Here is a 21204-nt window from a genome sequence, read left to right on the forward strand (position 1 = left end):
GGAGTGGAGTCTTTTGGGTTTTCCACATATAGTATCATATCATCTGCGAAGAGTGATAGTTTGACTTCTTCTTTGCCGATTTGGATGCCTTTAATTTCTTTTTGTTGTCTGATTGTGTCAGCATCTCTCTTAAAACACAGAGCCCAGGGGCGCCTGGGTGGCTCAGTGGGTTAAGCCTCTGCCTTTGGGCTCAGGTCTTATCTCAGGGTCCTAGGCTCAGGTCCCGCATTGGGCTCTCTGCTCAGCGGGGAGCCTGCTTCCCTCTCTCTCTCTGCCTGCCTCTCTGCCTACTTGTGATCTCTCTCTGCCAAATAAAATCTTAAAAATCAAAACAAAATAAAACACAGAGCCCAGACATGGACACAATCCTCCTGTATTTGTGCATTGCATTAGGACTGGGTAAGTCAGCCTGTACCTTCTGCTCATTGCTTCTGTTGCCATCTAGTGGGACACTCATGCACAGGATGTACTTTAACTGCTTACGGATCTCTGCCGGGTTTTCCCAATTTTATCAAGTACTCAAGATCCCGTATGAAACATCTTTGTCTCTGCACAGCACCTAGTATATTGAACTAAGGGAACTAAATAACCAGATTCCAGGTGCTATTTCCAGGTATGACAGTATGTCTGTGTAAATGACACTTCTCAGTGTCAGCTTGATCATCGATTAAAGCATAATAATGATACCAGCCAGGCTTGTTTCGTAGGATAGTTTGGTAAAGGTTCAAACGGAGAACAATAATGAAAGCACTTTTTAAACCACAAAGGGCAACGGAAAGTGCAGAATATTGTTGCTCTTAGGATAAACTCAAAAGGAAACCCCCAATATAGGGTGAATAAGTTAAAACAAAGGGACCCGTGAACTTAACCGCTGACTCACTGACTGGCGATAAGAATAGGGAGAAAACCACATCTGTGACAGATGCTAGAAATAGTTGCTGTTTCATTCCTAGTCACAGGATCAAACTTTGCAGAAGAGGGGAAGTGGGAAGCTGACAAGAGCTTCGTGTTGCTTTGCTTACTTGTGATTCCTCTGGGTCCCTTTGTAGTTGGTGAGATTTTAGTGCTTTGGGTGGGAAAGCCACACTAGAAAAGAGGAGAGGGTAAATACTGTCACTCTCCTCAGGTGCCGCACACAGCAGGAACGGGAGAAAGAATTTCAGTGGGAAAGCAAGAAGGACATTTGAAAGGCAGAATTCCTACAAAAGGCCGACTGGTGGCTAGTCATTCTCAATCACCCAGGCCAAACATTCTGGAATCATTTGGTATTCCTTCCTCTTCTCTCCCTTGGCCACCTATAGTCAGTCATTCCCAAATCTTTGGAGGCTTCTTCTGCAGCCCCCAACCAGCGTCCCTACCCCCAGTGTCTCCCCACTCAGTGACCCTGCCGGATGGAGCATGACTTAGCACCCTCCCCCACTACCCCCTGTTAGGTGGGAAATGGCAGCACAACACTCCCCTGGTACTCAGGGCTCTCCAGGGTCTTGCCTTTCGACCTCATCCACTGCATGCCCAGTATTCTCCAGCATAAATCTGCATCAGCCAGGCTGGCATCCCTGTTGCTGCGAGTCCTTTGAGCTCATGACACTCATTCCCACCCTGCACACTGGCTCATGCTCTCCTTTCTGGCAGAATGTCCCTTCTCTGTCTGTCCTTTTCCACAACCAAACTCCATGTACTCTTGACACGGAGCTAAAATCTTGTCTTTTCTGTGGGGCTTTCCTTTGACAGCTCAAGCCCTCAGAGGACTCCTCTGCTTCATCTACTATGTCTTTACAATGACATTTTGTGACAGTCCACCTCGCCTCGAGCCACCCCAACAAGACTGTGATGTCCACCACAGCAGCTCATGCGTCTCCATATGCCATGCTCAAACAATATCTGATGGAGCATACTAAAATATGTATATCAGATATACTAAAACATAAGCTGGGGGCGGGGGGTCCCTATGTAAATGTCTTTTTTTTTAAGGTTTTATTTATTTATTTGGCAGACAGAGATCACAAGTAGGTAGAGAGGCAGGCAGAGAGAGAGGAGGAAGCAGACACCCTGCTGAGCAGAGAGCCCGATGTGGGGCTCGATCCCAGGACCCTGGGATAATGACCTGAGCCAAAGGCAGAGGCTTAACCCACTGAGCCACCGAGGCACCACTGTAAATGTCTTTTCACTAGAAACAGGGGATAGGTTGTGAGAAGTGGTAGGTGTAATTTCTAGGAAATCTCAGCTGGGCTTCTGGGAAGTTCCCAGTGGAGCCATGATCCCTATGACAAGCTGATTACTGGACACAATGTAAAACCTAAAGAGGTAAAGTGATTATCACAAACAAATCATAACTACACAGATTTTATTTCATTTGACCGTTCTCAAATCTCTTGCCTATCTAGTACCTTGTTTGAAGTCCAAACTAAGGAGCGCCTGGGTGGCTCAACCAGTTGAGTGTCTGCTTTTGGCTCAAGTCATGATCCCAGGTTCCTGGGATCGAGCCCTGGACTGCCTGCTCAGCTGGGAGCGCCTGCTTCTCTCTCTCCATCTGCTGTTCCCTGTTCGTGTTTTCTCTCTCTGTTGAATAAATAAATAAAATCTTAAAAAAAAAAAAAAGTACAAACTAAGATGTTCCTAACACGGATACAGTGTATAATAGACACTGAACAAGTGTCTGTTCAGTCAGTATAAACAAACTGAGCCCTTTCGGGAAAGCAGTAGTTAATAAAGGCCAAGGATTCTTTAGAAAATGTTTGCAGGTGCATGCGATGTGAGGCCAGCGATCACCAGGGGACCCTTTGATTATTGCAGGGGGCCTGCGATTCTCTGTTCTCATCAAACATTGTCCAAAGAAGGAAAGGGTAACATGTCTTGTATCTACCTTCTGTAGTTCAGAGCTTTCAGTATTAATGGATAATGAGAGAACAGTTGAAAGGGCTTCTGGGCCAGTATTGTCATGGACTTTGGAGCTAAGGCCGCGTGAAATGTTTAGTGTCTGTCCTCATCTGTTTAGGGCAGTATGAGCAAAGAAGTACAAACACCAGGTACACTCTCTGTGCCCAGACCCAGATACCTGTACCACTTCATCCCTGCCAACATCTGCTCACCCTGGGAGAGGAGGACAGGATTACTATCTCCACTTTACGGATGAGCAAATGAAGGCCAGGAGAGGCCAAGCAAGTTCTCCAGGTTTGCATAGTAAAAACACAGGAGACAGAACCTGGGTTGGATCCCAGGTCTGTCTTATTCAGAGGCCTGCGCTTTTAACCATTGCACAATGGATGGAGTGAAAGGTCACTGGTAGAAACCAACACCCCCAAGAATGCATGGCCACATCCGGAGAGACCAGTGAGGTCCCAGGGAAGGCAGGGTTGGGGCACCAGCTTTCCCACCTGCACACCGCAGGTGAAGGGCTGGCTGGGAGTGCCAAAGGACCTGGAGAGCCAAATAGCCATCCGGTACCCATCTACCCCACCCTCACTGTAAACCAGATGCGTCAGTCTGAGGAAAACAGACTGAGCATGAAGCTCATTGGGGAATCTTCTTGTAGTCCTGGGTTTTTGTGCTAGGGCAAGTTGCTTTTCTGGTGAAAAAACCTGGTCCCTCTGGTTCCAAAATATACCCAACACTTGGGCTGTTTCACCAAAGCCTCCAGTGACCTAGGGAGACCTCCTCTTCAGCCCCATTTGCCTCCTTTCTCAGAGGGCGATGAGACAGGCCAGTGATTAAGAGCAGCTTTTCGGTTTACACAAAACCAATTTTCACTGAGTACCATTGGCTTGCTTTCTAGCTCCTGCCCGCACAGACAGCTTCTGCTAGATGACTAAGCACTCACCAGGAGAATACTAGACCAGAAAACCCATCAAACCCTTTTCTCCTTCTCTTGTTCTCTGTGGCTCGCTCCTTTTCTCGTCGTGTCTCCCAGCTTTGTGGTCAGCAGCCAGCAGGCACGCTCATGCCCCTAACGCTGGCCAAACTGGCTGGCACGGGAAGTGAGTGGGCTGAGATAATGGTGGGGCGGGCCTTTGTGCGCAGATGAACCACACCCACGAGCCACAGACATTTCTCGTGGTACTAGCCGGGCTCTCCAGACTTAATAGCACTCATATCTGTTCTCAACACCAAGACTTGAGAAGCCAAGCACTTCCTCCACTCCCACCTGCCCCTTTAAAAGCCAAAGAAGTGGGGCACCTGGGTGGCTCAGTGGGTTAAGCCTCTGCCTTCGGCTCAGGTCATGATCTCAGGGTCCTGGGATCGAGCCCCACATCGGGCTCTCTGCTTGGCGGGGAGCCTGCTTCCTCCTCTCTCTCTGCCTGCCTCTCTGCCTACTGTGATCTCTCTCTCTGTATCAAATAAATAACTAAAACCTTTAAAAAGAAAAAAAAGAAAGAGCCAAAGAATTGACCCAAGTGGCCACTGATAATAAAATGGCCCAGTAGCTTCCAACCTCACCTGGCTAGTATTTATTTATTACCATTCTCCTGAAAACTTTTCTAGGAAATTAGTATCCTTTAATCCGGTAGTGCCAGTCTGGGGCATGGTTGCTGTGAGTCACGTGGGCGGCAACAATGGGACCCAAGAATGTGAGTCATGTACGGCTGTTGACCTTGTATGTTGCTGCCTGTCTTCTTGGAAACAGGTAAGCAATATATTTTAAATAAAAATTATCCTACAGTAGAAAATTTGTCATTTAACTAAATGTTCACCAGACCGAAGTCAACGTTAAAAGAGTATAGCTGGGGCAACATTTGTGTTTTAAATAAACTGCTTTCTTTTGTGTTTAAAGAAACTGATTTGTTTACCCACGCACACATTACAAATACTCTTTTAGTCCCCATCGTAATCTGAGGGGGAGGAAAACTCTACTATTTTCATCCAAAGAAACCTTGGGACAAAGAGATTAAATAATTTGCCGGAGGACAGGCAGCTAGTGAAAAGATCTTTTTGGAACCTAAAATTAACATTTGGGTCCAAAGGTTGTGTTTCTTCACTTAAACTAGACTGCCCTCAACCGTTCCTGAGCCAAATAAGCAGTTTGTCCAGATTATGCTTTATAAGTCTGTCTTTCAAAAAGCGAAATTGGAGGAAATTAAGATCCTCGATTCTGCAAGTAGTCCTAACTGGAATTTGGCATTTGTTCAGCCATTCCTTCCTCTCTTCATTTCTTCCTCCATATATAGGTGCATTCGAAAATTCTCAGTGACATGCATGATGCATGGTGGTAGCAGGGAGGCCAAACAAACAAACCAACCAACCAACCAGACACGGGTCCTCTGGGAGCTCACAGACGATAGGAAAGGTAAGATAGCTGAGAACTGGTAAGAAAAGTATGGATGAAGGATGGTACTGTTATTTAAAACTGTAGTCTTGTTATTTAAAAAATGCCTTAAGGATTTACGCCTAGGGAAAGTGTACATGAAGATGTGGTTTTGTAATTTTGCCTTATTAAGTAGGAGATGGTTTTTTTTCTTCTAAAAATGTAATTTAATTCTTACTAAAGGAATATGTGCACATAATTCTAAAAAATCAGGTGCTACTCCGTGACATATAAGAAAGTCAGCAGTTGTCTGTCCCAGCCTTCTGAAACTTGCATTTCTGTTTCCCTTCTCCACGGCTCAGAAGAAATGCTTTAAAGTTTTTAGTTTCTTTCTTTCTCTTTAAACTTTGATATTTCTATACAACACATTTCTATTACTAATTATGATTTTCAACATTTTGGAAGTCATCTAGTGACTTCCCATTTCTGAAATTTTATTATGTTTTCTAGGCAACCATACATCCCATCCCTCTCTTCTCAACTTAGTTGTATCAGTTTTTTGTCAAATCAGTATTTTGTATTTGCCGTCATTATGGTTATACAGATGTAGTTCACAGCTAGAACATGTATCATATTAGGATTTTATTTCCCTCATTATACCATTTTGTATTCATTGTCTTACTTTTTGTTTACTTAGTTTTTTTTTTTTTTTTAAAGATTTTATTTATTTACTTGACAGACAGAGATCACAAGTAGGCAGAGAGGCAGGCAGAGAGAGAGGAAGGGAAGCAGGCTCCCTGCTGAGCGGAGAGCCTGATGCGAGGCTCGATCCCAGGACCCTGGGATCATGACCTGAGCTGAAGGCAGAGGCTTTAACCCACTGAGCCACCCAGGCGCCCCTGTTTACTTAGTTTTATAGCAATTACTTATCCCTGATTCATCCCCAAACGTTCTGAAAGAATGAATGTTCCATGCAGTCAAACGTGCCTCCTAACTGATCAGCTGCAGGGTCTGCCCTCTGAGCTACACCTGCTGGGCCCAGCATTCGCAGAACAAGGGGGAGGGGACCTAGGGGATGGTTATTTTGACATTTAAGTCTCCCCAAATTCTTGAATCATTTGATTAGTACCCCAAATTATTGAATCATCAGACATAATACTGTTAAATCTGAGATATATTAATATATGCACATGACAGATTGGCCTAATGAGAAACCTGATTAGAATTACATAAGATCAAGATTTCTCTTCTGGTATTGCCTGAAAGAAAAGTGGTTTTCACGTGGTGGCGGGGTGGCTCAGTCAGTTAAGTGTTTGCCTTTGGCTCAGGTGGTCGGGCTCCCTGCTCAACGGGGAGACTGCTTCTCCCTCTGCCCCTCTCCCTGCTTGTGCTCTCTCTCTGTCTCTCAAATAAATAAATAATATCTTTTAAAAAATGGTTTTCACACGATTGCCTCAATCAGTTTTGCCAGGTGTTAGGACAGGAAAAGAAAGGCCAACAATCTCATGTGCAGGAATTAGGTTTCTCATAGCCAGGCCTCTTGTAAGCAGATGATATTGAACAGAAGGCTGAGACCTTCACAATCTCTCCATTTGCCCTTTTCTGGTGAGAATATTTTGACTTTGTAGAATTTGGTTAAGGACATTTTACAGCGGAGTCACAAACTGGTGGTCCAAGGCTGAAGACAGCCTGTGAGTGGGATTGACTCAGAGATCTGTTTGTTTGGCCTACGTGGTGGTGCCTTTTTTTTTTTTTCTTTTTCAATTTTAGGAATTGTTGCCAGTAAAACTGTAATAAAAAGAGATAAATAAGGATAAATAATATAATAAATAAATAATAAAATAATTAATAACTATAAATAGAAATAATAAAGATAAATAGAGTAATAAAAAGGGAAAAATTCCATAGAACTTTTGATTTCTGGCCATTTTTGAAAACTTGAAAATCTGATAAAAACCCACCCCTTTCCTAGTTGGCCACAGTGGAGAGAGCCCGGGAGGCAGAAGCGTCCCAAGAGAGCACATACATGGTCCCTTTCCTCCTTAAACCCACCATGTCCCCTTCACTCATATATGTGACCTGCCTCATCTCAATAAGCTTTGGGGCTACTCACCCCCATCCAAAGTCCTGGGAGGAGGAACCCATTGAGCTTCTAGTGCCAGTGAATTTTTGGTCCCACAGATGGCATGATGATAACATCTCTGGGATGAGAGGTAGCACAGCCTCTTAGTGGCTTAGTTCCTGGAGGGAGAATCTGTGGGGACCTTCAAATAAAGGACTGACTGCAGGCATGACTTTATCTAAAATGGCTATGATAGGGAGACCAAAAACCCAGTGCCCATTCTTTTTTTTTTTTTAAGATTTTATTTATTTATTTGACAGAGAGAGATCACACGTAGGCAGAGAGGCAGACAGAGAGAGAGAGAGAAAGAGGAGGAAGCAGGCTCCCCGCTGAGCAGAGAGCCCGACCCAGGACCCTGAGATCATGACCTGAGCCTAAGGCAGAGGCTTAACCCACTGAGCCACCCAGGCGCCCCCTGATGCCCATTCTTGAGGCAGGAGTCACTTTAGGGCTTTGCCAGCAGTTCCCCACCTCCTAACTTTTTTTTTTTTTTTTTTTTTTTTGGTAACTGGAGAGGAAGGAGAACAAATGCCCATCTGCCAGTATATTCTCTGCAAACCTTGGTCCTCCAGCCCATGCTGTATGTATATGTTACCAGAAGTCCCACACCCTGCCTGTCATAGATCTTCTCAGTTTATGTGACTGTATCCATTGAAACACAGAAGGATCATAGTCACAACAACAACTCATGTTTATTGCGTGTTTTTTATGAGCTAAGCACTTTCCATTCATTAGCCCATTGGTCCTCACAACAACCCTGTGAGTCAGGTCCTCTTACTTCCTCCATTTCACAAATAAGGGAATGAAGTTTTTAGATGGGTTAAGAGAATTTCCCACCCTCACACGGGTAGTCAGCGGTGGGGCCCAGGTGTGACTACACATAATTCTGAGCACTGGATAGGGGAATAAACACACCTTTATAGCATGTATACCGCACTGTCAAGCACATTACCTGCCGACATTTAACCTGAATTTCAAAAGTGGAAGACAGTAAAGAGGCAACCCAGAAACAGACTCGACTCTAGAGAACAAACTGATGGTCCCCAGCGGCAAGGTGGTGTGGTGGGGGCGGGGGCATGGGTGACATAGGTGAGGGGGATTAAGGAGTGCGTTCGTGATGAACACCTAGTATTGCACGGACGTATTGATTCACTATATTATACACCTGGAACTCATATTGCCCTGTATGTTAACTAACTGGAATGAAAATAAAGACTTAAAAAGTGGAAGACTGGACAATTTGACAGAATTCATACGGCTAGTAAGTGGCAGAATCTGAACCCGGAGCCAGGTTTTCGGATTCCTGGTTCTGTGTTCCTCTTCTGACAATTGCTACTGTTTCTGTGGGTCTGCTTGTTCCCAGAATGTATATTTATGTGCGGCTTTTCAGTCAGTTAGTTTTCCAATTGGAAAATAAAATTTTCTCAGTCATAACAAAATAGTCACACACAAAAAAAGAAAGAAAGAAAGAAAAAACCCAAGACTGAAACCTGGACATTCTGGTTAAAAATCATTTGGTGGCACGTAGCCTGATAATATCAGGATAAGATCAATCACCACTCGAGAACCAGCTGTACTTGAGAAGAGATGATATTAGGGCAGGCTCATAAAAACCGAGGAATCTGAGACTTGAGAACCAGGTGAATGGGCAGATGGCCAACCTCAGAGCTCTCTGAGTAGAAAAGAGTACCAAGAACAAAATTGGGCCTCAGAAATATAAGGTGATTAAACACCATTATTTCTCACAAGCTAAAAAAAGAACAATGCTCTCCTTGTCTGACCTACATCAGGCATTCACATCCCTCAACTCATCCAAATAATGCTAGCTTGGACGAGAACTTGGTCATGATGCCAGGGCCTGAATAAGGAACTAATTAAGCATTTATTTATTAAGGTCTGAGTGTTCATATTAAGATAACCATGGTCTGATTATGCTGAATGTGGTTGGAGGGTTGCTCAAGACAGCTCTCCCTTTATTCAGAGTGGTCTAACAATGGTAAGTACACCTTGGGTCACTTTCAGTCTGGAAGATCCCTGAAGACAGAAGAATTCTGGGGCTGATTAGTTTCTTAGATTCATTCCAGGCCCTGCAATTCCCAAAGTATGTTCCACAGATCATCAGTTCCATGAGATACTCCTCAAAAAAAGGGATTTGTGCAGGTGCCATGCAAATCTTCTTTGTGTCATTTTAATTTTTCTCCAAAGAAGATATACAGATGGCCAACAGACACGTGAAAACATGCTCAACATCATTCATCAGTAGGGAAGTAAAAATCCAAACTACAATGAGATATCACCTTACACCTTTCAGAATGGCTAAAATCAAAAACACAAGAAATAACAAGTATTGGTGAGGATGTGGAGAAATAGGAACCTTTGTGCACTGTTGGTGGGAATGGAAGCTAGTGCAGCCACTCTGGAAAACAGTCTGGATATTTTTAATTTTTTAATTTTTCAAGGAATATCCATACTGTTTTCCAGAGCAGCCTTCATTTTGGGGCTGTTTCAGCATTTTGCTCAGCTCTATCAGTTACCTCACTTTTATGAGGATTCTCTCCCTCATGGTCCCTCACTCTATGAGGTGTCTTCGTCACAAGCCTGATGAGGGAAGAGGAGGCAACTTCTGCTCTCGTGTCTATGTTTCTCCTTTCTTGTCAAGTAATGGGAACATGTTGCAACGGGCTCTGTCACTAAAGCAAAACCAGCCAAACCCATTCTGGAAAGTAGAAAACAAAAGTACTTCCTCATAGAAAGTCAATGAAAGCGGCAAGTTTTCTGAGCCAAAATTCAAACTCAGAGATCAAAAGCAGAGTTCTGTTTGGCAGAAGTGTTTGGCTTTAGGTATATCTGTAATCTTCAGATCAGTGACCCAGAATGGACTTTTCTCCCCAAGTCCTTTGGAACTCTGAAATTTTCCGGGCTAGTCTGGCCCTTCATGTTCACTGCTGATCAGGGGAAGTCTATAGGAAAGTCCTCCTTCAGCTGATCCTGACTCAGGTTCTAAGGACTTGAAAAGAACCTGCTTCATTTGGAGAAAGCATGGGATTTTCTAATCATTCATGGTCACACATCCCACGTGGGGGGAAGGGCGTGGAGAGCCATTTTGGGGAGAAAGTTCTCTTCAACGGAGTATACACATCAGTCTTCCTTTTCCAGGTTTCCACTTCACACTAATCGTATCTGGTAGGTGATACACCTGGGCAACATAGCAGAAGCAAATGCAAACCGCTATCGAAGAATGACCCCACAGCTCAGGCCATATAGAATTCCCAGAGAAAAGAACAAACCTTCCTGAAGAGTTTCCAATACAAATTTACAACACACTAAAGGAAATGATCCTTTGTCCATGAGAGTAGATAAGATAAAGAGGATTATTAGCTCCCTCAAAACTTGAGATGACAGAACATTCATAAAATACCATAAATACATTAGACTTTAGTGAGTTAAAGAGACAAAGGGAACAAACTCAGAAGAAAAGAAAAGCAATCTTTAAAAGGAACCAAACAGAACTTCTTTGAAATGAAAACATGAATGAGGTGCATAAACAATGAATTTTGGAACACTGAGGAAAAATAAAATTAAATAAAATCATAAAATTCATCATGGAGAGATTAAGAGGTACAGAAATGAGAGAATGGTTAAAGACATAAAGAAAAAAAGTGAGAGAGTTGGGCATATTTGCATACATAATAGAAGTTCTAAAAGGAGAAAACAGACTGGGGAAAGGCAAAGTAATGCAGTGGAGAATTTTCCAGAATTGGTAAAAATTATGAATCTTTAAGTTCTGATAAATGATGAATCCTGAGCACTACAAATAAACCTTAGTTTAATTGTAGTGAATAACTCTTAGTCATATTGTAGTGAAATTTCAGGGGAAAAGAAAGAGAAACTCTTTTTGTTATTGTTGTTTTTAAAATTTCCGTATAGCTGACGTGCAATGTTACACTAGTTTCAGGTATATGATGTAGTGATTCAGCTTCTCTATAGGTTATGCTATTATCACCACAAGGGTGGCTTCCATGTGTCACAGCACAACAACACAACAACACTATTACAGTACCATTGACTATGTTCCCATATATGCTGTACCTTTTGTTCCCATGACTTATTCATTCCATAACTGGAAGCCTGTATCTCCCTCTCCCCTTCATGCGTTTTGTCTGTCCCCTCTCCTTCCCTCTGGCATCCATCAGTTTGTCCTCTGTATTTGTAGGTCTGATTCTGGTTTTTATTTATTCATTCATTCATTATGTTTTTTTAGATTCCACATTTGAGTGAAATTATATGGTATTTGTCTTTCTCAGTCTGACTTATTTCACTTAGGATAATAACTTCTAGGTCTGCCCCTGTTGTTAAAAAAGGCAAGATCTCATCCTTGCTTTATGGCGGAAAATTTCTGTGTGTGTGTGTGTGTGTGTGTGTGTGTGCTACATAAAGGAACTCTTAGTAGTAATCAGAGGAATTCAGATGAAGAACAACAATTAGACAAGCAACAGACTTGTCAACAGCAACAAGAGACACTGGGATGACACCCGGAAAATGCCAAGCAAAACCAATCATCAACCTAAAATTTATCAGCCAATCATTGAAACTTGAGAGCGAAATAAAGACAAACTCAGACAAAGACTGAGAAAGTTTATCCCTCATACACGCTTCCTCAAAATTTCCCAAAGAAAGCTTTCTTACTGCACAAAGAAGGAAACTGCACCTAAAAGAGGTGCATGTATATAGGAGTAATTAGCAAATAAACCGATAAATGATAGCAAATTTAAGTAAGTGATCTCTATTAAAAACACCAATAATAAAAATAATGAGGGTAGAATTAAAATGTCAGGCAATAATGACGTGTGAGATGGAATGGTTGATTACGGTCAGGAATTTGAAAAGTTTTCCTGTTGATCAGAAGGAAAGAGATGTTGACTCACTTTAAACTTTGTTAACTCAAGAATGCACATTTGTACATTTTTAAAACATCCAAAACTGTAGCATATATTCTTCCAGGCAACAGTAGTAAAAGCTCAAAAGCCTATGTGAGAATAATTCGAGCATGGTGAAGGAAAAGCCGGGATTTGACTCTAATCCCTGCTCCACCGCACACTTGTCTGTGGGAAGGGGCTTGATAGTACTAAGCCTTCATTTCCTCATCTGTAAAAAAAGAACAACTCCTTTACCTCATGGATCTTTCCAGAATTAAAGAGTGTCAAATAAAATCTTTAAAAGAAAAGAAAAAGGGGTGCCCGAGTGGCTCAGTGGGTTAAGCCTCTGCCTTTGGCTCGGGTCATGATCTCGCAGTCTTGGGATCGAGCTCCGCGTCAGGCTCTCTGCTTAGCGGGGAGCCTGCTTCCCCCTCCTTCTCTGCCTTCATGTGATTTCTCTCTCTCTCTGTGTCAAATAAATTAATAAAATCTTTAAAAAAAAAATTAAAGAGTGTCTGGGTATAGTGTATGCTCAATAAATGTTAGCCCCTTTCCTTGTCTTCTTTCCTCATCACATTGCCATACTTGAAAGGAAGGCATCTCCTGCTCTGGGTCTTCTCACACCCTCACGCCAGCTGAAGGCACAGGGCAGGAATCCACACAGATCCTGCCATGTTCAGCTCTTCCTCATGTTCATAGTTAGAAGAGGGCACTGTCTTAAAGTAACAGAATGTCCCCCACCCCACAACAGAGGTATAAATCGCTGAGAAGCTGAGAGCCAAACATAAATCATAAGTAAATCATAGGAATCAGCTAGGACCGACTGTCAAGTTCTCTCTGATGTCCTCCTGTGGTGGGAAAAGCACTTGAAAGATTTCTGTGAGCATGTGGGTCCCCGTTACCTCATCTGAAAGACACAAGGGTGGGACGACAGACGCCACTTCATTTCAAAGGCAGTGCATGAGAGCCTGAGGACAGAGATTCTCCCACTGCTCCCACAGACATGCCATTTGTGGCCAGAGTCTGCCAGGCACTGCTGACAGCAGAGGCTTCTGTCCTATCAGCTGTGGGAAGACTGACAGCTCGAGCTCAGTGAGACCCTCATCCTGGACATCCCGGCTTGGAGTGGGGCAGGTCTCTGCAAAGCAATGAGCCAGACAAAGCAAGGAGGAATCAGAGGAAGGGCAAGGACTGCTGAGTCAGAAAGCAAGAGAGAGGAGTTACGGTGTCTCTTTATGACCATCGGCCTGTCGGTCCTTTGCTCTGAGCCACAGGGTGGTCTCAAGGAGAACCCAGGAAATAGAAGCACTAGAAGGAACACAGTGTAATGCACGGTCAATGTGTTCATGGGGGACATGAAGATATAACTGAACCACCTCAGAACCCCCATGTGACAAGAGGTTTGGATGTGTTCGTAGGTACTGAAGTGGCCCATAAACTCTATGCTAACAGGTCTTCTATAACGTTTCCCTGCCCTGATCATGTCTGTTCCATATAACCGTCTTTTGGTGCCTTCACTGTCTAAGGTATTTTACACTATAAAATTAGTAAGGTTCTCTTGGGCTTTCCCAGGAAAGGAGTTAATTCCCACTAAGCAATGGCACATCAGGAATAACTAACATCAAATATCAAGCCAAGCTCTTGCATTCACAAGCTGGGTGACCTTGGGGGAACCTCTTAATTATGTCGCACCTGTTTCTCCACCTGGCAAAATGGAGTTGATCTCTCTTTCTTCCCCCACCCCACCTTCCAGGAAAGATATAAATATAAAAATAAACAAGAATCTATATGAGATTTGCAACAACGTGGATGGATCTAGAGACTATAATGCTAGGCGAAGTCAGTCAGAGAAAGACAAACACTACATGATGTCGCTCATATGCGGAATTTAAGAAACAAAACAGACAAAGAAAAAAAAAAGAGACAAACCAAAAAACAGACTCTTAACTCTAGACTGATGGTTGTTACCAGAAGGATGGCAGGTGGGGGGATGGATGAAGTAGGTGATGGGGACTACGAGCACACTTGCTGTGATGAGCACTGAGGAGTATACAGAATAGTTGAATCGCTGTGTGGTGCACCTGTATATAACACTGTATGTTAACGATACTGAAACTAAAAAAAGAAAGAATATATATGAGAGAGCATTCTATGCCTCTTGGAAGAATGCACAGTGCAAACCAAGGGCAAGTGCATGTTTACGGCAGGGCACCTGGGCTCCACACTGATTTAAAGGACATAAGATGGCATCGGCCCGTGCCTCAGCTTCCCCATCAATTAAGAAGGGCAAGCAGCATCTATCTCAGAGCTGTCCTACTAGCACCTGGGGATTCTAAATTCTTAGCAGTCCAAAATGTGCAGAATTATGCCCTGCAAAGCACTTGTTTTGAGAACTAGCTTATTTGTTATATAGATTTTTATTTATTTATTTGACAGAGATCACAAGTAGGCAGAGAGGCAGGCAGGGGGCGAGGAGAAACAGGCTCTCCACTGGGCAGAGGGCCTGAGGTGGGGCTCAATCCCAGGACTCTGAGATCATGACCTGAGCGGTAGGCAGAGACTTAACCCACTGAGCCACCCAGGCGCCCCAAGAACTAGGTTATTTTAAGAATTTTCCTATTTTACTGTAAATGCTAATCATATATTCTTTTATTTCAAAAGCTCTCTAATCTGCTCTACACACACCCCAAGATCTGAGCACGCTTTGTAATAATAATTTTAAAGCCACAGAATTTCTATCGTCAGCGTATCTGAGATCTCTTCAAGACAGAATGACAAACTCAGTGACTCTGGCAAGGTGGGGATTTTGGTCATGTAGTCATGGAGGAAGGCAAGAGCAGATTCGGAAAACACTGTGGGGTCTGATATCCCTCATGTACCGTCCACCCCACTTCCGCCCTCTCTCCTGCGCTGCCCATTCCCCGATGCCCTGCATATCCTATGTCCCGGGTCTCTGCTCATCCTGTCTCCCTTCGGGGCACAGATCAAGGCTATAGCAAGTATTTACATTTTTTTCATTCTTAAAGATGCCAAAAGTTAGATCTCTAATGTGCAAGCTTGACAGAGTGAGACAAGAATTTAGAGCCTTTCTCAATACCCAAGTAGATAATTACCCACTCATAAATCCAGCCCCGGAAGGACGCCGTTCCGCCGTGGGAGGAAATATGGCTGCTTGTCCACTTCAGCATCGTCGGCAGGGCGAACACTGTGTCAGAGAATCCCTCCTCTAGGTCACTTCACTATAGAATAGGGAGGAGTGAACACAGCTACTGCAAGGAATGACTAGAGATTCTGGGACATAACAGCCCCTGAAAGACATTTTAATTGAACACCCCTTTGGGGGGGGTCCCAGTCATGTACATGCAGAATTCTGTGGCAGTTGGGGGAAAGGAGCCTACAAGATGTCCGGAAGGAATCAGAGCAGTTCTTTCAGACGCTACAAAAACTCTCAAGTGGAAGAAGAAAAGGCGTGACGACTGGGACAGGGAGCCAACATTTAATGAATGTTTCTTACATCGGGAACTTTCCATGGAGTAGATGTGTAATGTGCAGCTTGAAATCCCCAGGGCACAAGCCATGAGCAGGGGACTGAGTAGTCCCCTGTGCTCTGCCTTCCCCTCATACCTGTTGGCTCCCATGGAGCCATCTTTTCTGCTTCAGACAGCTTTGGGATACAACTCATGGTCTGGTCTTATCAGGTGCCCATCAGCTAAACTGACATGCCCACAAGCCAAGGAGAGCTCATGCACAGTTCCGAGCTACGGAGATGTTAAAGTAGAGGGAGTCGGATTTACTCTCTATCAGGGACACTGGGGAAGGAATTCCAGCAGTAGATGGGAAGTGTAGGCTCTAGAATTAGAAAGGATCCCAGTTCAGTGCTTTCCTGGTTTGGCCCAGTTGCTTCATCTCTTTGAACCCTCATCTCTCCAACTGTTTATGAGTGTTAATAAAGCCTTCTTACTGCAGCTATTGTAAGGTTAAACAGATGTATATAAAAAGCTAACATATGGGAGGTACTTAATACATGCTCTCTCCCTACCTTTTCAGCTCAAGGCTTCAAAACCTCTTCTACGTATCAGGGAAGATACATTACAAACCCGGAAAAGGCAAAAAGGCCTACTTATCCCATGACTACAAGCCCAAATTAGAGCTAGTTCATCGGCTTATGACTTAATCATTGCTGTTTTTAGTTGTAGTTTACAGAGAATTTTTCATGGACTTCAATGGTAATGATAAGTGGGCCTCATCGGTCATTTGCGCCGTGGTGTAAATGAGTTTAAGATGCTTCTCCTAAGAGCAGGTTTTGCGAGGAGGGGGGAAAATGGCACCAGATTCCCAACATCTGGGGGCAAACCATATCTGAGGTACTGGTGTGTCCCGTATATCCATTTTTATGTTCCCTTTTGCCCATGGATTATCAACGTGAAAAGCTTTTTACTATACAGAAGCATACTAAGCATACCAACAACGACTTTGGTTAATAGTTGAGCAAAACCACGAGGACTAATTGGTTAAAAAAAAATACTGTGTTTGTGCAAAAATGCCTTGTTTATATACCCCTCAAGCCTCAATAAAAAGATTATAATCACAATTATGGATTCCATCAGAGGTTGCCTTAAAAAGTAAATGTACAATGTAGATGGAAATGAAACATTTAGGCAATTATTTGCTTTCACCAGAAGATATAAAGTTTTATTTTCAACATGTAATATGAAGATATTTCTTTAGCTCCCACCTTGAATACTAGAAGAAGATATGCTATTACTTATATGAGTAGAATGGTGAACGGCTGAAAGCAACTTTTATTTACTCAACACAGAGGGGATAGAATTACGAAACAACTTCTCAGAGATCACGACCTGAGCCAATTCAGACGCTAACTATCTGAGCCACCCAGGTCCAGAAACAGCTTCTTATTAAGAAATAAAGGAGGTTTTAGCTTTTTCAAATTGCAAAATGGGTGTTTAGTTCACTTCCTCCTGTGTTTTCTGCAGGGCCCTGCAGATTATAACTGAATTTGCTTTACTTCTCTGTACCTCAGGTCACTAAAGAGCTGAATCCACTCTCCTCACTGGGACCAAATTGTCAAGTAACATGACCCCAGCATTCTTGTCTCACTGAGGGTGATGTTCCAGAAAGCAGTGAGTAAGATCAGAAGAATCATGGGCTTTTATTTTCTCTCTTTTCCTTCAAACTACTCACTTTATCCACATTCCTAACTCAGGTAAGTGAGGGTAGTCAAGAAGGGGTTGTCCATATGCCTTGAAAATACTTGAGTGAATCCAGTAAAAAGAGAATCTTAGAGACCAGAAAACTTAGGACTCTCTCTCAATTTACATGAGTTCAAATGTTTGAGTTCACACTTGTTTCTTGCTCTTAGGCTTATCCCCTAAATTATAATGTATTTATACCAAGCAAAGAACTTTTTTTTTTTTTAGATATAGCTGACATATAACATTATAATAGCTTCAGGTATACAACACAATGATTCAATAGTTGTATATATTTCAAAATGATCACCACAGTGAGTCTAATTAACCCTTATCACCACATAGTTACACATTTCTTTCTCCTGATAACAACCTTTAAAGACCTATTCTCTTAGGAACTTTCTTTTTTTTTTTTTTTTAAGATTATTCATCATTTGACAGAGAGAGACAGCAAGAAGAAAGAACACAAGCAGGGGGAGTGGGAGAGGGAGAAGCAGGCTTCCTGTTGAGCAGAAAACCCAATGCGGGGCTTAATCCCAGGACTCTGGGATCATGACCTGAGCTAAAGACAGATGCTTAATGACTGAGCCACCCAGGAGCCCCTCTTAGGAACTTTCAAATATACAATACAGTGTTACTAACTGTAGTCACCATGCTGTACATTACCAGAGACCTTTTAAAGTACAAAATTTATGGACAACTCTCTAAACTTCAAGAAAAATGAAATTATTAATACCTGAAGTAGGAAATCTTTGAGCAGGGTTTTTTTTTTTTTTTTTAAAGAGCTAGTTAAAGTCGGTAGTTGTTGCATATGAGAATAATTGAACATTTCTTTTTTTGCTCACAAACGGTCTGGCTCCAACTAAAAACTTAGCATCCAAAGAATACTATGATGTGCAGTAGGACGGAAGCCTAGAGCCCATGCCACTTTAGTAGACTGTCCAGTCTTCTGTTAATAGCTGCACAATTTCCTGGCCAAGATCCTTGAATGGTTCTTAGAACCAGTCCTTCCTTTATATAAAGATCTGTCTCATTAAAGACCTTAGGGATTGGCTTAAGGTAAACAGAGGGGGAAAAATCACGTGAAACCAAAGCTGGAGGGTTGCAGAAAACATATTTCTATCTAGGGAAATTTCTGACTAAAAGTCAAGTGATCTGACAACGCAGTCCTTTGCCAAGCATTTCTACTACTGAGTTGTTTCTTGCCATTCATATTTATTGACTGCCAATCCTTATTTCAAGGGACTGAGTCACCTCAATGTTTGTGGGAAACAAACAAGGTATACATCAGTTAATCAACGAGAAAAATTTCTAATGGCTGACTTTCTATCAAAAACAGCTCAGAGTCTGAGTAAATCTCTGAAATGAAGAAAGTAGTTGACTCCCCTTCTCCCACACCCACCAACTCTTGTGAATAAAAGAAATGAGTAAATGGAAACCTAACCTGTGGCCAGTAAATAGCCCAAAAGCCTGGAAGTAACGTGCTCTTTCCTGGAAAAGATGACTCTCGTGACAAACTTAAAACAAAACATCCGCCACCGGCTGCGGAGAAGGAGAGGCATAATTGGGTCAAGATCCAGGAAATACTTACAATCATTATGAAGGTGCCCAAGAACTCAGAGATGGTTTCTTTAGCTAAGCTGCTCTTCAAGACCAGCCTTTGCTTGAAGCTTTTCCCCTTTCTTCCCTTCCCAGGCTGCATCGTGAGGTTTCTCCAAGGATCACTCTCGCCACCAGTACCCACTTCTTCTGGTCCCTACTTCACTCGCACGTGAAAATGGAAGTTTTGACAACTGCTCACAGGTTCCTGGAGATGTCTGGTGAGGTCCTCTGACTGTGCAAACGCTGTCCCAATTAGAGCCCGTGACTTAATCCTCTTCTGGTGAAATTGTCATCCCCTGTCCACGGCTGTTTATCTGACTTAGCAAGTTAGAATCTGAAATCCCCAAAACGATTCTTTTTGTGCCTTATAGATTAATCATTACCTTTATTCTCAAGGTATTTTTTTTTTCTCTGTTGGTTTTTGTTTTGTTTTGTTTTGTTTTTAAGAGATGAGAAAAGAGATGTTGTGCTCGTTGTATTGCCAAACCACGGCGATGGGCTCTGGTCCAGAAGAGATTTGCATGTTACACAATTGCAGGCTTCTGATTTTTTTTTCCCCTGTTCAGAGGTGGGTGGTTGGGGAGTAGTTTGGGATTATCAAATCAGGTATACATACATCCCGTGTAAACATTCTCTTCTGAAGGAACTTTTCATGCACGTTGGAGGATATGGAGAAAATACAGATGTGGTGTTCTGCAAGATAAAATCACTCTTGTTTTCTTCCAATATCATTTCAGTGATTTAATGATCCCTCCCTAAGGGGGGATAAAAACAATTGTATCCATTCTAGAGATGGAGAAATTAACATACAAAGTGACCACTGCAAGTTTCACATTGCAAGACTTTAGGACTCTCCTTCTTGATTACTGTAGCTGGGTTTCATCTACTGAGGACAGACCGGGATCCAAGAATCAGAATGACGGAGAGAGCAACTTGTTGACTTTCTTCTAAAGAAGGATTCCAGTTTGAGAACCAAGTTGTTCCCCTTCATTTTCCATGAACTATTTAAGCAAAATACATAGAAGATAAACTTGAAACCACACAGCTTGAAGATCAGAGAGACACCCCAGTTAAATAAGAAAGGGATTAAACACACTGAAACAAGGCTTCTAGGTTATATCATTTAAGTGTGATGAATTACCATCCTTGCAGACAACAGGCTGTTTAGGACTAGCATTCTGCCATGTCAACTTTCCAGCCTTGCTTCTCAAAACTAGTTTGTCTGAAGAGAATCCAGCAGTTGTTTCTGAATACCAAGCCAGTTTCATGAAATTAGTACCCATGCTCTGTGCTTCCTCCCAGTCCTCCCACAGAGAAGCCAGTTCTGTTTCAGGCCTTCCCCTCCCTTTGCAGGAGGCCTACAGTCATTTCCAGCTGAGGAGGCTGGCAGGCAGAAAGGGAGGAGAGATCTAGAAAAAACAGCTATTGAGAGCCTAAGTACATAGGAGATACCCAATCTATAGGTGAAACATAGAGTTGAGGCCTAAAGAAATTAGAGCTTGCCGGAGGGCATGCCATTGCAGAGCCAGGACAAGAATGCAGCGTTTCGGCTTTAACTCTTGGTTAAGTTATCATGGATACCTTTGTCTAGAAGGATTACTTATGACTGCCCTATTCCCAAGTCCCAGTGGACCGACCAGAGGAACAGGACTTCACGGCTGTGATGACAACGAACATCACACAAGGGTGTTCTTTGGTCTCTTCATTCACTCATCTAACAAATATTTATGGCATACTTATGTGCCAACCACTGCACTTACCAAAGCACACACTGTTCTTGCCCTTTACAGAACTCGGAGTCTAGTGAGGGAAGTAGGTATAGTGAAATAAATCACACACGCAGGAATATGATATCGCAACAGAGATGTACGCTATAAAGATGGAAGACACATTTCTATGAGCAAATAAAAGAGGGGGATTTCACCTCAACAGATATCTCTGATGGCTTCTCCGGGGAGGTCATGTCCGTGCTGAAATCAGAAGGAAGTGTAGGGTTTAACTGTATAAAGTGGGGAAGGAAGTGCACGTACAATGGCCTTGGGGAGTGGAGGTGGGAACGGTATGATGCCTATCCAAGAACAAAAGAAACCTACTGCTGGACGCCCAGAGACAGTG

General features: G+C 42.9%; 1 protein-coding gene across 1 annotated transcript in view; it reads right to left on the reverse strand.

Annotated features, from left to right (window-relative positions):
- The window catches only part of AQP9 (aquaporin 9), a 47772-nt gene extending 28265 nt beyond the window's left edge, over positions 1-19507 (reverse strand). The window contains exon 1 of the mRNA XM_032864852.1: positions 19079-19507. Coding sequence (XP_032720743.1) covers positions 19079-19189 — 111 coding nt within the window. The 5' untranslated portion in view covers positions 19190-19507. The remainder of the gene's footprint in view (positions 1-19078) is intronic.
- Between the last annotated feature and the right edge of the window lie 1697 nt (positions 19508-21204).

The sequence above is a fragment of the Lontra canadensis genome, unplaced genomic scaffold, assembly GCF_010015895.1.
Source record: "Lontra canadensis isolate GAN:19392208 unplaced genomic scaffold, GSC_riverotter_1.0 scaffold28, whole genome shotgun sequence".
NCBI classification, from domain to species: Eukaryota; Metazoa; Chordata; class Mammalia; order Carnivora; family Mustelidae; genus Lontra; species Lontra canadensis.